General features: G+C 52.3%; 1 protein-coding gene across 1 annotated transcript in view; it reads right to left on the bottom strand.

Moving 5' to 3' along the window:
- Positions 1-2,799: 2,799 nt before the first annotated feature.
- The window catches only part of ALPK2 (alpha kinase 2), a 38,194-nt gene continuing 26,065 nt past the window's right edge, over positions 2,800-14,928 (bottom strand). Inside the window, exon 9 of the mRNA XM_047086464.1 lies at positions 2,800-4,208. Coding sequence (XP_046942420.1) covers positions 3,980-4,208 — 229 coding nt within the window. The 3' untranslated portion in view covers positions 2,800-3,979. The remainder of the gene's footprint in view (positions 4,209-14,928) is intronic.

Raw genomic sequence — 14,928 nt, 5'->3', positions numbered from 1 at the left:
AGTCGCTGCCTTCTCACTCCTCCTGGTAGTAGACACAGAAAGAGGAAGTGATGTAATGGAGAGGAAGGTGGAGGTGAGCTACCCATCAGAATTGCTTCTGATACTAAGATGGAAACTTCCTTCCCCTAAAATAGAAGCGGACAGACTGGCTTTTCACAGGCAAATCCGATCAAGAACATGTGAATGTTGACAAAAGCCTCTGAGATGATTTCTAGCTGGAACCACTGGGGCCTCTCGTGGAAAGCAGAATTTGAATCATTGTTGATCTGGTGCTACAGTGAGCGCTTGTAAATATTTGTTCATTGCATCGCTAAGTGCAAGTCTGTGCTCACGTGACCACGCAGACAAACGTGGCACCCATCTTGCCGGAGGCTCTTAGCCAAACGGTTTTAGCCCAAGCAGGCTCTCGAAGGATTTCAGAGCTGCTACAGCAAAGAGTCAGAAAACATACCCTGTGGCTGGGAGGCAGAAGAGGTTGTGCGTCTTTTTGACATATTGTTTTAATCTGTTTAAGCCCAAGTGGCATCTGCAGATCTAAGTGGGGGAGAAAATGCCAATTTGTTCACTTCTGCACCCAAGGTCAGCAGAACAGAGCATACTTGAAAGGACCGAGCCCGACCGGGCTGTGGCCGGCTCCTCCCACGTGCCTCCAGCCGAACACATGCCCAGCACACACACAAAACACTACGGATACTTACGAAAGAGAGCACTTTACAACTAGAAAATGACTGTTGTTTCTTTTGGCATTCTTTTAACTATGAATCTATTGAAACCCTCCACTAATAGGGGGCTTATCAGAAGTGTGGCTGGGGAGGCACCGGAACAATAAGATAACCTGAAATATTAACACAAGCCGGCCATCTGCACATCCCAAGCCAGACCCCTCCAGAACACGATGCCCAGTGGCAAGAAGGCATCATATCTCTGCCATTCTCCTTGGCGATAGACCTGCTGTTGAAAACACGATCTCGTTTTAATGAGACGCGCGTTTATTTTTGTCATTTGCCCGTCGCAGAGCTCCACTGTTGAGCCCTTTAGGAAACTTGAGACACTTAATGTATATGACCACCCCGCAGGCATCGAGTCCAAAATCCCCAGCTGGCCCCCCTAGGCTGTCCCGGCTCAGTGCCTCGGTTGAGCGTTGTGTTTATAGACCTAACACTGCACACTTCTGAAGGCAAATAGGAAAATCAAGAGAAATTCAACGCGTGCAAACTGAGCTAAAACAATGGCCGTGAATGTGGGCATTTCTGAGGCCCCAAAATGGTATCCTTGGTGTTAAGAGAGCCCACTCACTTTATTTGTGCAAGGAAAACAGTCTTTCATCATAGAACAGAAGGTCAGGGTTTGGGTGGTGGACAGATGGCCACGCCACCCCACAAAGTCTGTCCGTGGGAGCCCTGGATCCCCTTCTGTCCCTGGTCCTCCAAATGTTTTCAAACAGATGAAATCTGATTACAATAAGCAATAAAGGCATTTGGGGGGGGGGAAATCTAAGCATCCACGAAAGGAGGACAGGACAGCTCCATCCGAGGGAGCCACCCCATGAGCTGTCACCTGCAAAGTCTGGGAGTAGAAGATCCTTTCCCCTTGACTGTCTCTCCAAATTCAACTTCAAAGCCAGCCAGAGGGGAAGCCAGTTACAGGGTACTTTGATTTTTCATTCTGTACCTTTCTAGAATTTTTTATTTTTTATTCTTTATTACTTATGTTGATATTATTTTTATAATTACAAATTATTACTAAAGAAAGTACCGTGGTCTGCTCAGAGGGGTCTGGTCACACCCACACTCAGGTGGGTATGTGTGTGTGTATACATACACTCATTCTGATCAAAAGGCACTCTGCGCCTCTTTGCTCTTGTGGAACCTTCTAGAACTCCTCTGCTAAATACCTCTGTATGGGGAAAGCAGGCCACAGGCTGCCTGATAGTAAAATGAGCATTTTCTGATCTGTAGCCAGGGAATCACTCCGGAAGGACGGCTAGAGATGGGTTTTCTGAAGGGACAGGTGACTGACTGAAGTGTTTTCTCCTTCTAATGCCTTTTCAAAACAAAACTCCTGTGTATGTTCTCTTTTTTGTCAAAAGCCCGTGCCCGTGCACAGAAGAAGAAGCCAGAAATCTTCTGTTGAGGCCCACGGGCCTCAAGAGAGGCGGGGGGAGCCACCAAGGTACTCCAGGGCCTGGAGCCGGTGCCGCCCAGGGGTTTCTTCCTTGTGGCCAAACAGCTACTTCACAAATCCTTGCAGAGAGGCCGCTGGTGCTCCTACAGGGCGCTGTTGTTTGAATTCTAGGAGGTCCGGGCCCTCGGCATTTCAGGACCCTTCTTTCTGTGGTGTGACACTCTCTCCAAGTGTGGTCCCCGGCTGGATGGGGAGCCCCTGGGCGTGCCAGAAATGCAGAATCTCGCCCCCATCCCCACATTTACTGAACGAGAACCTGCATTTTCACAAGAGCCCCGGGTGATCCGTGTGAACTTGCAATTTGAGAAGCAGCGATGACGCTGCTCAGAGGTGACCTCACGGTATGGTCAGGGAGGAGTTGAAATCCAGCATCTAAGAAGGCTGCACACTGTGGGCATCCAACTCCTGTAGATGGCGTTCTGGAAAAAGCAGAACGATGGGGACGGTGAGAGACCAGTGGCTACCAGGAGTCGGGGGCGGGGGAAGGAAGGATGGATCCGTGGGGCGCTGGGGATCGGTAGGGCAGAGGAACCACGCTGTAGGGTACCGTGATGGTGGATATGTGTCATTACATGTGTGTCAAAACCCAGAGAATGTACGAAGAGTGAACCCTAATGTACACTGTGGACTTTAATGACTCATGATGTATAACATTTGCTCCTCAAGTGCGACGAATGTCCACACTGACGCATGATGATAGTAACAGGGGTCAACGATGGAGTAGGGGGTGAGGGAGCGTTTGGGAACCCTCCATACTTGCTGCTCATTTATCCGGAAGCCCAAAGCTGCTCTAAAAAATAGTCTCTCAATTTAACAACCACCACGACAAACCAGTGGGGCGGCAGACATTTTCTCTCTCAGTTTGGGGTGCATAAAACCATCCCTGAGTGGTCTTTATGTCATTTCTTCCTGCCTGATGTGGGTCACTGCCGTTCTGCCCGACAGCTGGGCAGGACCCCAACTGGCAGGAAAGGAGACTGTGGGATGCGGGGAGGGGCCAGGCCCCCCGGGGAGCTGGGGGTCCCAGCAGGCTCCACACCACCTTCTGGTGTGATCCGACGTGGGTCAGCCCCGGGTTCATAGGGCAGGGTCCCTATCGAACCGAGGCCGTGATGGAAGAATGCGGAGAGAACACGGATGCAGATACTTCGTGCTCCGGTACACTGATTAGGAAATGGCCAAATTGCTAATCCTGGGGGAATGTGAAATATGGCACCAATTCGAAAGAACAAGGGTCTGTGCTAATCTCTGCATCTCCCACTTTCTGGGTAAGTGTGAATTTAATTACACAGAGAATTATAGCCGGATGTGCAACTAATGAGGGAATCGGCCCTTCTGTTGGAAGTCACCTCTGGCAACAACAGGACGTTCCACTCTAGCGTGACAACTCGACCCCATGAAGGAATTCACGTTTTCTGTTGATACAGCAGCTGGAAGCGTCTAGAAATCCCAAGGTTAGGAATGGGGGGGGGGGGCTGTGGACAGGGCACCAAGTCCCTGACAACACAACCATGTGCACCCACACAAAGAGACAAAGAAAACGTGAAGCCGGTGGATACAAAGCTGGGCTGTCTTTGAGAGTGACCGTTGATTTCGCCTCTCCACACGTCTGGTCGCAAATCCTGCTCCGAAATCATCTCAGGGAAGACAGCAGGCGATGAGTTTGGGAGCAGCGTGGGGCACGGGCAGTCGGACGTGGGACCGCCACCGGCGCTCTGTAGGCTAGGTGCTCTCTCTCGAGCGTTTTCAGACGTGTGCCCACAAGACTATGTGCCGCGAGCTGGTGGCCGTTCGTTCACAGGGGGTGCGAGGTTTTCTTTCCCGCTGGGCTCCCGGAAGCCATCTTCTTTACGGCTGTGGAGTTTGGCTGAATTCTGCTTTTCGTGACGGCTGGCTTCTTCTGTTTCTGGCTGTTGTTTTGAAGTGATGTCAGGCCCAGCATTTTACAATACTTGTTACACTGGTGTAGGGCTTTAAACTGATCGATGAAGGTCATGGAACAGTTGCCTTTAAATCCTTTGTACCTGTGGGTTTGGGTAGAAGGACACATACTTTTTAACGTTTATTTATTTTTGCGACAGAGAGAGACAGAGCATGAACGGGGGAGGGGCAGAGAGAGAGGGAGACACAGAATCGGAAACAGGCTCCAGGCTCCGAGCCATCAGCCCAGAGCCTGACGCGGGGCTCGAACTCACGGACCGCGAGATCGTGACCTGGCTGAAGTCGGACGCTTAACCGACTGCGCCACCCAGGCGCCCCAGACACATACTTTTTAAAACACGGGACACCTTTCACCAGCCTTCGAAGGGGAAACTAATGGGAGATGGAAAACACATTGATTCCGACCCCGGGCAAAGATGGCCGAATGTTCCGCCGCAACTACTGACAGGAGAAACAAAGCCTGTGGGATTAAGTAAAGGCCGAGGCCCAAAGGCATGCACATTCCAGACCAAAGGCCTGTGATTGTACAAGTGTTCTAGATGCTTACAGTTCCAACGAAACAGCATACTATTGCCCTTTTCCTTTTAGTCATAGTAACTAGTGCTGGGCCATCTTGATAAAAACTAGGTCTCTTGGTAGTCTGAAAGCCACCCGCCCAGAGGTTCTGGATAAAAAAAATTCTATAACGTTGGGGCTGGAAGACATTATTTAGTTTTCAACTTTCTCTTGTTTAAATATTTTTATTTATTTTTGAGAGAGAGAGCAAGAGAGAGAACCTGAAGCAGGCTCTGCACTGACAGCAGAAAGCCTGATGTGGGGCTTGAACTCATGGGCCGAGTTACTGTCATGACCAATATTATCACAGGCCGTCCCGTGGCAGGGATGTGGAAGCCGACATTGAAGGATGAGGCAGGTAAACGGGGGAGCGGGGGTGAGCCCGGCACACAGAACGTTCGGCATGATTTGTGAGGCCCCCGAACAAAAGGAAACCATGGGCTCCTCGTTCAAAAGTGACGGAGGCGTCTGAGACCACGATGGTGGAGCCCGTGTTCGACAAAGCCCAGGGCCCTTTTCACGGCGGGCCCTGCTGGCTGGGGGACAGTTCTGGCCACGGCTGATTAACAGGACAAACACGAAATCCGGCCTCTTTCATTTGCTGGTAGAAACCACAAAGGTCAAGGAAACCTGGAAGGAATGGGGACCGAGACTGTGCGCTTCTCCCCGTGAAATCCACGCCGGGTTGGAAGCTCTTAGGGGAGTGGAAGGTTCCTTTCATCTCTGGAACCAGAGCAGCTCTGTCTTGACCAGTTTGTTATAAACGAAGCCTGCTCCCTCCTTCTCCTTCTCCTCCTCCTCCTCCTCCTCCCTGCGAGGGAACGCTCTGCCCCCCTCACCCCTGCAGGAGCCCGCAGTCCATTTTTGCTTGTGAGAAATGCCTTGGTTTCTAAAAGCCAAGCTCCCTCCTGGAAGAAAAAGTCCGCTCAAGACAGGGGCTGAATCCAGCAGGGTAGGAAACTTCTCCGCCGCCAACCTCATCATATTTACATCTCTATCTTCCATAGGACATGGCGTGACAGGCGGAAATGTCAGCCCCACTGCGTTTCTCTGGCGCCTGAGCGCCCCCGGCAGGCCGCGAGGCCGCGTGGGCCTGTGCTCATCAGACGTGATGGAAAGCCAAACCCGTCCTCCTGCTGGAGGGAGGCCTCCCGCCTCAGACAAACCAGGAAGGTCATGGGCAGGGGCAGCCTCCCTGTTGAAACACATCCCTGGAAACACATCACGGCCACCTGTCTCAGGCCACCCGGAGGCTTTTAAACACTCAGACAACATCTAGTCTCTGCAGGGAAAAATCACTAACTCACCCTGGAACCTCCCAGAAAATTCGATTGTCGCTTCTTAAGCGTCGTCTGGCGGCCAAGTGTGTAATGCTGGGTACGAAGCGAGCCCTTTTATAATGGTTCCCATGCTCTGGAATGGGAAAGACTGAGTGTGGACGAAGAAGCAGGACTTCGGGAAGCCCAGCAGGGTCTGTCCTCTCCAGTAGCCCCTGAGGGCCCAGACCTCTTCCCGGAAATCTGGCACCTTCTTTTCCTCTATGTCCCTCTTTCTTTCTTTTTTTTTATAAAATTTTTTTTTAACGTTTATTTATTTTTGAGACAGAGACAGAGCATGAACGGGGGAGGGTCAGAGAAAGAGGGAGACACAGAATCTGAAACAGGCTCCAGGCTCCGAGCCATCAGCACAGAGCCCGACGCGGGGCTCGAACCCATGGACCGCGAGATCATGACCTGAGCCGAAGTCGGCCGCTTAACCGACTGAGCCACCCAGGCACCCCTGTCCCTCTTTCTTTAGAGTCCTCACGGAAAGCCAGAGTAGGGCAGCAGGGACCGCTGGATGTCACAAGAGCTGCCGTGGGCAATGGTGAGGCTTTACAGGGAGGGTTGCTCTGCTCAGTCGAGGAACCCCGGTCTTTCTCCGCCCCCGGCACCCCGAAAGCCCTAGCCCAAGTGCATTCTCGTGGAGTCCTCCCTGCGCCCGCCCTCACCGCGAGGAGAAACACCTCCAACCACTTCCCTCCATCTTTAGGAGAACGACATCCACTTCTCAGAACTCAGGGTGTGCCTCACCTCTCCGCACAGACTGTGATCTCTCCCAGGATACTACCTGATTCCCGACATACCTGTCCAGGGGAGGCTTTTCAATAAAGGCCAAGGAAACAGGTGGATAGAAGCCCCGTCCCCAGAGCTACCTCACCTTGGCCCAAGGGGGCCTCCAGATCACATTTCGGGACTTCCCTTTCTCTCTTGGTCCAATTTTGGACAATCAACTTGGCACGTCACACAATAATGAACTCCCATCCCTCGCCTATCACAGCTGTAGACCTTTTCTGGCTACCTAGCACCCACAGAATTAAAAATCTTTCCCCTTTCTCAACCTGGTGATGGTCTCAGTCAGGGATGCTGGGCTTCGGCCATGACTTCTGGTTCTCTCAAACTCACAGCCATCGCTGACGCCTTAAAAGGAAACAAGGCCACATCCTTTGTGTTCCGAGATCAATTAAGCCGGAGCGTTTCAAAGGACACCAAGCTCTCCTCCGACACCAAGCGATGGGGTGTCCGGGTTCTCCTGCTTGTGGTCCACCTTCCATGCCACACGAGCCACGAGGAGCAGAGGGGACCGTGAATCTGAAATACCCTGGCACCTCTCCAGCATTATCCCCACTGCACTCACCGCCGTTGATCTTGTTAGACAGATGCACAAGGCCGGACAGTGTCTCCCCCAAGTGGCACGTCCTTCCTAGAACCTCAGAATATGGCGCTTGGGTGGCTCAGTCGATTAAGCATCTGGCTTCAGCTCAGGTCATGATCTCACAGTTTGTGAGTTCGAGCCCCTGAGTCGGGCTCTCTGCTGTCTGCACAGAGCCCGCTTCAGATCCTCTGTCTCCCTCTCTCTCTGTCCCCTCCCCCACCTCAAAAATAAATAAGCCCTAAAAAAAAAAAAAAAGCAGGGTTAGTATAGATGTCATTAAGATGAGGTCACACGGGAGTAGGGTGGGCCCTTAACCCAGTATCATGGGCGTCTATGTAAGAAGGGGAGCGCAGATACAGACGCTCAGGGAGAAGACCATGCGATGACAGAGGCAGAGACTGGAGAGGCACGTCCACAAGGCTGGGAATGCGAAGGGTTGACCGCCACCTCAGGAAGCCAAGAGAGAGGCGTGGGGCCCTTGGGAAGCCAGGAGAGAGGCGTGGGGTGCATCCTCTCTCACAACCTCCAGAAGGAACCCACTCCTCTGACACTGGGATTGGACTCCTGGCGTCCAGAACGCGAGAGAATAAATATCTGTTGTTCTGAGCCACCCAGCTTCTGGTCATTTGTTACGGTGGCCCTGGGAATCCAATGCAACGGGATAAAGCACCTCATAGAACTTCACACGCTTCCATTGTTAGAAAGCTTAGCTCTGTGCAGTTTTACTCACTGGGTCTTTTTATCCGTAACCTCAGATTAGTGTAATTTTCCAGCCCATCACTTTAAGTTAACCTGCCCGCCCTCCCTCACTGCCTCCAGAAGAACCATAAATTCCTTCCACTGAACAGCACTCAGTGGGGCCTTTTCTTAAATAACTTCCCCTCGGATGGGGGTGGTGCATATAAATTGCCCAGGAATCTTGTTAAAATGCCGGTGTGGGGACACCTGGGTGGCTCAGTGGGTTGAGCAACCGACTTCGGCTCGGGTCATGATCTCACAGCTGGCGAGTTCCAGCCCTGCGTCGGGCTCTGGGCCGACAGCTCAGAGCCTGGAGCCTGCTTCGGCTTCTGTGTCTCCCTCTCTCTCTCTCTCTGTCCCTCCCTGGCTCGTACTGTCTCTCTCTCTCTCTCAAAAATAAATAAACGTCAAAAAAAATTTTTTCTTAAAGGCCAGCTTGGGCTCAGAAGGTCTGGGATGGGTCTGAGTTCCTGCACTTCTAGTGAATTCTGAGGGGCTGCTGATGCCGCTGGTCCAGGAATCCCAAGGAGTAAGGAGACAAACTAAAGCATGAAGACCTCAAGCCCACCCCTATTGGACCTTGGAGACACCTTTTAATTAATTAATTAATTTTTTAAGAGTTTTTTTTTTATTATTATTTTAGAGCGACGTGTGAGAGGGGAAGAGGGGCAAAGGGAGAGACAGAGATTCTTAAGCAGGCTCCACACTCCGGGCAGAGCCGGACGCAGGGCTCGATCCCATGACCCTAGGATCGTGACATGAACTGAAATCAAGAGTCAGACACTCAACTGACTGAGCCACCCAGGAGCCCCGGCGCCTTCATATTTAAGTCGGGACCCAGGTGTATCGTTTGTCCTTGAAACGTGGGTCATACAACATCCCAGAGCCTGCTTCTGGAAGGGCTAGGAAGCTCTCTATTTCTACAATCCTGCCCTGACTCGGCACGGATTTATTCAGTCCTCACTACGTGTTGCCAACCAGGCTAGTCTGATTGCTTGCTGAAAAACTATTCCTGTCTTCTCTCATCTTGACAAGGGGCTCATGCAAAGGTCGTCAACTGACGGCAGCGTCGGCTTCTCTCTCAGCTTATCACGCTCCCCCGTGCCTCGTATTGCCTCCAAACACACCTGGAGGGGGGGAGCGGGTGGAGCCAAGTGGCAGAAACTTCCAGATCTGGCTGTGTTGAACAAATTAAGGTGGTTTTTTTTTTTTTGGTCTGGCTTAAGAAGGGATCCGTTAAAAAAAAACTCGGTGGGACAAGGAAGAGCGATAGAATTGAATTCCCATTCGTTGGTAAGCTTTGCAGAAGCAAGTCAGAGACTGTTTACAACAGAAGTTTTACTGTGATATCCTTTCTGAAGAAAATTTTAATTTATAGGGAATGACCACAAGGACACAGAATTCAGGCTGAAGATGGGGGTGAGGAATTGAAATAAACCTCTTGTTTCAGGGTGTGTGTGTGTGTGTGTGTGTGTGTGTGTGTATACAGCAAAGCCTGGGCTGGATTTATGAACAGGTGGAACAGATTGCCATCTACATGTAAAAGGAGGGGCCCTGGGAAGCCCCCCACTCTGGAACCATCTAATATTCCTGATATTCCTAATATTCCTAATATTCCTTCCATTAACACCCTCCATTTCTTTATTCTTTCGTTTTTTTCATTCAGGGGGATTAAAAAGGATTCAGCTTTTCCAGAAGCTGGCCCTCTTGTAGGACAGACAGACCCATAAACAAATAATTACACTATGCCGTGATAAACAGCTCCAGGGACCTGAGAGATGGGGGTTTTCCCACTGCGTGGCGGGTCCTAAGAAGGATTCACACAGGAAGGACGGCTTGGGGTTTATCTGGCAGAGGGGAGAGCACGGGCAAAGGTGCTAAGGCAGAGGATGTCCTCAGCAAGGCAGGTGTTCTGAGAAGAGCTGAGGCCAGAGGACATTTCTGGAAGGCTCCGTGAGCCATGCTATGTGATTTTTCCCGTGGGTCGGCATTTCCCAAAATATAGAGCAGTAAGTCCCACAAGATGCTTTGAAATAGAAAATAATCCTGTGGCATAAGCGCTGTGATTAATTCTGCATAATTTTTCTCCCTGCCCCCGCGGGCCTTCCAATCACACGTTGGCTCTTTAAACACCCCTATGAAGCCTCACACCAAAGAAACCTCCTACACTCATTCAACCCAGGGTTTCCCGAGATTATTTAACAGCACATAGATCCCTTTGAAAGTGCTTCTGTCAGAGGCACTGAGCTCTTTGGGGGGTGGGGACGCTGCAATGTAACCAAACCTGTGTTTTCTATACAAATTGTATTCTGAGGTTGCCTTGTACAAGCTGACCTTCCTCCCTTGCTCTTTGCACCCCACCCCCACAAACACCATGGAAACCCTGGTCCGCCCACCACTACTATGGCTCTAGCCTCCCTGTGGCTGTCCTTGAGCCCCGCCCGTGTCGGGCAGTTTCCCACGCCGCCCCCAGGGTAAGTCAGAGCCTCGGTGGCAGGGCTGCTCAAGCGGTCCCACATCCCCGAGAACCCACCCCAGCTCCTCCCCTTGGCCCCCAGCCCCCACTGGTCCCCCCTGCCCACTCTCTGCCCTCACGCCTCCTCTCCGGCCCCTCCCTCAGCCCCCAGTTGGAGCTACAGCAGGGGCTGCTACCATGGAAACAGGCCCTGGCACTTCTCTGACTTCTGCCCAGGCTGGAAGAAAAAGGGGAAACGTAAAGACAGGAGGACAAATGCAGCCCACGAGTCTGGTTCTCTGCCTCTGCTGGAAGGGGCATTCCAGAAGCCCTGCACGCTTGCACGGCTCCTGCTGTCTTGCTTCTGAAGGCATGCCCAAACCAGGAGGGGCTCTGGGCTGTGATCCCCGAGGAAGAGGGAGCGGGGCCGGGGCCCTGGGGAGGCGAGGGAGAACCGAGCCTCTCTGATGGTCCGTGGTCCATTCTGGAGACCATAAGTCACGTCCCCGTGGGTGTGGAGGAAGCGTGGAGTCCTCTCCTTAATATCTGAGACACAAACTGAAGTCGGGACACAGAGGCCAAGGAGGGGACACTGGAGGCAAGACAGCCATGAAATAGGCAGTCCGAGAGTCAGCCACCGTCCTCGCCCCAGAGCTGGGATTCCCAACGCCCGCCCCCCATTTTAGCTGCGGAGGGGGGAGCCTCTTTAGGGCACGGGGCTGGGCAGTCAAGGCCAAAGGGGATCAGGGCTTCACCATCAGATGCCTGGGGCAGGAGGAGGGGGGCGTGCCGGCCACACTGAGTGTGCTCATGACCGGCCAGCGCTGACTGAGGGACCTTCTTTATGGGACAAGCCCCAAAATCCTATCAGTCCACAGTGAGCCCCTCGTTCTTTACTTCTCTCTGGGCTACACACACACACACACACACACACACACACACACCACTCCTTTTTCCAGCTACCTTCTAGACGCCTTCCTGTCTTCTCTTCTATTAGCAAACTTGAGTCCGTGGCATCTTTGCACACCCCCCTCTTCGGTTCGGGCAACCTAGCTCCGCTGTGCTTTGCTCGGACCTTCCAGAGAGCGCTGGTGGCTCCTTTCCGGACAGTTCTGGGCTTCCTCCAGCCCTCTGGTGTCAGGCGCTCGTGAACCCTCTCAGCCCTCACTGCGTCCTCATCTTCCATTTCCCTCCTACCGTCTCCCAGGTTTATCCTGCAGCCGCCGATCTCACATCCAGCAATCTCTCCAGATGGTCTTTTGGTGCAGACTTGCCTCTGAGGCTGGATGACAAAGGACGAGGAGCCTGGCTGTGGGTCCTCGGGTCCTGGGGGTGACTGGGTGGGGCGAGGGGGTGGGTAGTGCTGAGGCATGGGAAGAACCCCCCAACTCCAACTGTACTGTCATCTGGAAGACTTTGGGGCAAAGAGCAGGAAGGTGCCACGCTATTCCCACTCCGTGGAACGGGTATGTCCTTGCTGACTCCCGGGTCCAGGAGACTCTGAACTCACACCGAGAACATTGCTAGTAGCAATGCCTTGCCAAAATCGTGGGGCGGGGGGAGGTAAATGTTCCCTTCGTGGGCCCCCAGACCTCCTTGATGGCCAAGACTGGCCAAACAAACCAGCCGCTGGCCAACCGGCTCCACCGCGAGATACTTGATCAGATTGAAATGGGATGTAGACTGCCTTCCAGGGTAGATGACAAGGAGGGCAATGGGGGAAAGCGGACATTTAGGGGGCCAAGCGCCTTTCTCAGGTCCCTCAGACCTGAAAGGCTGTCCTCTGAAGCCCGCCTTGGCCAGTCAGCTAGAACATGTGGGTTCTACAGACACAGCCCTGCTGTGAGAAGCACTTACATGATGTCGGGAAAGTCTGTTCCCAAGTCCCTTGGTTTCCTCCCTTCCTGGCAGAGTCACGTGCCCGCCTGGAGAGTTAGCTAGCCCTCCTGGAGTCACCACACACACGCACACACACACCGTGCACATGGGTGCACACAAGCCTGCCGTAGAGCTGTGTGTCTTCAATACAAATCCTATTGAATACAAATCCCAAATTTGCACTGCCCCTTTCTCTCCAGGTACAGTGGGGTCCCAGACTTGTGACGACCGCCCGTGGGCACACGAGGCTCACGGTGGGCAGTGAGGGCAGAGCCTTTTTTTTTTTTTTTTTCTGGAACTCAGCCCGACTGAAGGTGGCAGTCCTTTTTTGTCTCTCCTCTTTTTCATGGCTTGTAGGATGAGAGCTGGACACAATGACATCAGTAGAACCTGCTTTCTCCAGGCAACTGTCCTTACCATGCTCCTTACCATGTTGTTAGGGTCCTTACTGCCTTTCCGCAGGGATCAAGCCATTTGCCATTCTGTCCAGGGTCTCCGGAATTCGGTTTCCATGTCAGGGACACCGGACATCGCCACACATTTCAGGATAGCTAACTGGTGGTCCCCCTGGGGAGTGTCCTTTGTCCTTTGTGGCTACTCATATCAAACCGATTTTGGTCCAGTGCTTACCAACTGGGAAGAAATCTGCTCAGGGTACTCTTTGTTTTACTTCAATCTGGCAACATAAAAATGAGTTTGGTTTTTTTTTTTTGAGCCTTCTACAAAGGGTTGAAAAACATATTGGCTCTGGCGCCCTCTGGTGGCTAACCCCAATCACGCCATCTCCCCAGAAATTCAGCAGCTGCTGGCTGGGGAGGGGGGTGGGTGTTCGCAGGACAGACTGTGACACGTGCAGGTCTGCTCCCCTGCGTGCGTTGGTTGGCACTGGTTTTGCTTTGGTTCCACTTCTGATTCCTCCAGTTATAGAATTAGGCACTGTCCTAATTTTCCCCTTCAAAGAACTCTACATGGCGAAGCAATTTCAAATCGGAAAAATGTTCAACTGTCCCGTCAGTACCCGGGGTCTGCCTAGAAAATGGCTTATTAGGCTGTGACCGTGCTGTTTGCCATGCTTTGTAACTTGAGGTTCTCGCACTCGCCACTGCTGAGAGATGACAGGCACCGAGGTACAGGCGATGCGTTTTCACACCTGTTCCCATCGCTGGCTCCCAGGAGAGATAGGACATACTTCTGCTTTAAGGGCCATACTACCAGGCAAAGCTGCATTAAAACCAGTAAGTCACGGGGCACCTGGGTGGCTCAGTGGGTCGAGCATCTGACTTTGGCTCAGGTCACGATCTTGCAGTTTGTGAGTTCGAGCCCCTCCTCGGGCTCTGTGCTGACGGCTCAGAGCCTGGAACCTGCTTCAGATTCTGTGCCTCCCTCGCTCTCTGCCCTCGCCTCACTCGTGCATACGGTGGAGACTGAGACATAAGGGACTATTTTCTTTAAATGCCACAATGGCTTCTCTTCCCGCGAAAGACCCTGACCACTGCTGGCCAGAAAAAGGCGCTAAATTTGGGAGATCTTCTTCTGTTCTAAACAATACAGTGTATTATTTATTATTTAAAAATAAAATTTTTTAAGTTTGTTTTTAGTAATCTCTACTCCCAGCCTGGGGCTCGAACTCACGACCCTGAGATCAAGACTCACAGGCTCTTCCAACTGGGCCAGCCAGGTGCCCCTGTTCATTATTAATTAGTTGTAAAGTAAGTCAGATTGGCCTCAGCAGTCCTCCCATCCATGCCTTGTGTTCTTTCTCACGTGGTTAAAGACCGTGTATAAGGCCGCCTACACGGAACACCGCTCCTTAAGACTGTGCCCATTCCCCAGGCTCTTCTCTTTCCAGCATGGCCGAACTAAGCCCGTGGGGGGCGCTTGCTGTGAATCAAGAAAAGCATGTCATCGGCCACCGTTCGTCTCTCCTGCTCTCTGGAGGCCCGCTGGCCTCTGCAATGCTCCCCAACTTTCTCCTCCCTGCTTGCTACTGCTTCCCACCTGGATCCTTCTCAGCCTGTCTTCGAGCTGCCTCAGAATCAGAACGCTTTCCAAGTCTCCCCACTTTGGGCTCCATTTGGCAGCCCGGGCTTCCACCGGCTTCCACTGGAGCGTTTCTTCAACTGAATCTCGGCTCCAAATGTTGAGGGTCTGCCCCTCTTCCTCGGGGCGCCTTACTTCACACAGTGCTATGCTCCTCACTTGGGAAGTAAGGAGGCGGGATGTGGCTGTCGGTTCTCAATCCAGAGCGCAGGGGTTCCGAGGGGCCTCCAAAGAGAACTCCCAACCACTCCTTACACTCCGAGGGTCCTCCTTTGATCAGTTTTTTTAAACCGGGCTTCTAAGAAACGTTTCTTTAGGGGGGGAATTGCAAACTTAGGAAAAGTTTACAGAAAAGTTTCAGAAAAACAACGGACAAGATGATCTAATATCCCTTCTAAAGCTCTCAGAATTCCCTTCTCTCGCACCGCCTCCTCTGTGACCAC

Source organism: Lynx rufus, unplaced genomic scaffold (assembly GCF_022079265.1).
Source record: "Lynx rufus isolate CCGP_SWC_20201006 ecotype Redwood Valley unplaced genomic scaffold, mLynRuf1.p SCAF_20, whole genome shotgun sequence".
Taxonomy (NCBI): domain Eukaryota; kingdom Metazoa; phylum Chordata; class Mammalia; order Carnivora; family Felidae; genus Lynx; species Lynx rufus.
This window is presented reverse-complemented; position numbering and strand designations above follow the sequence as displayed.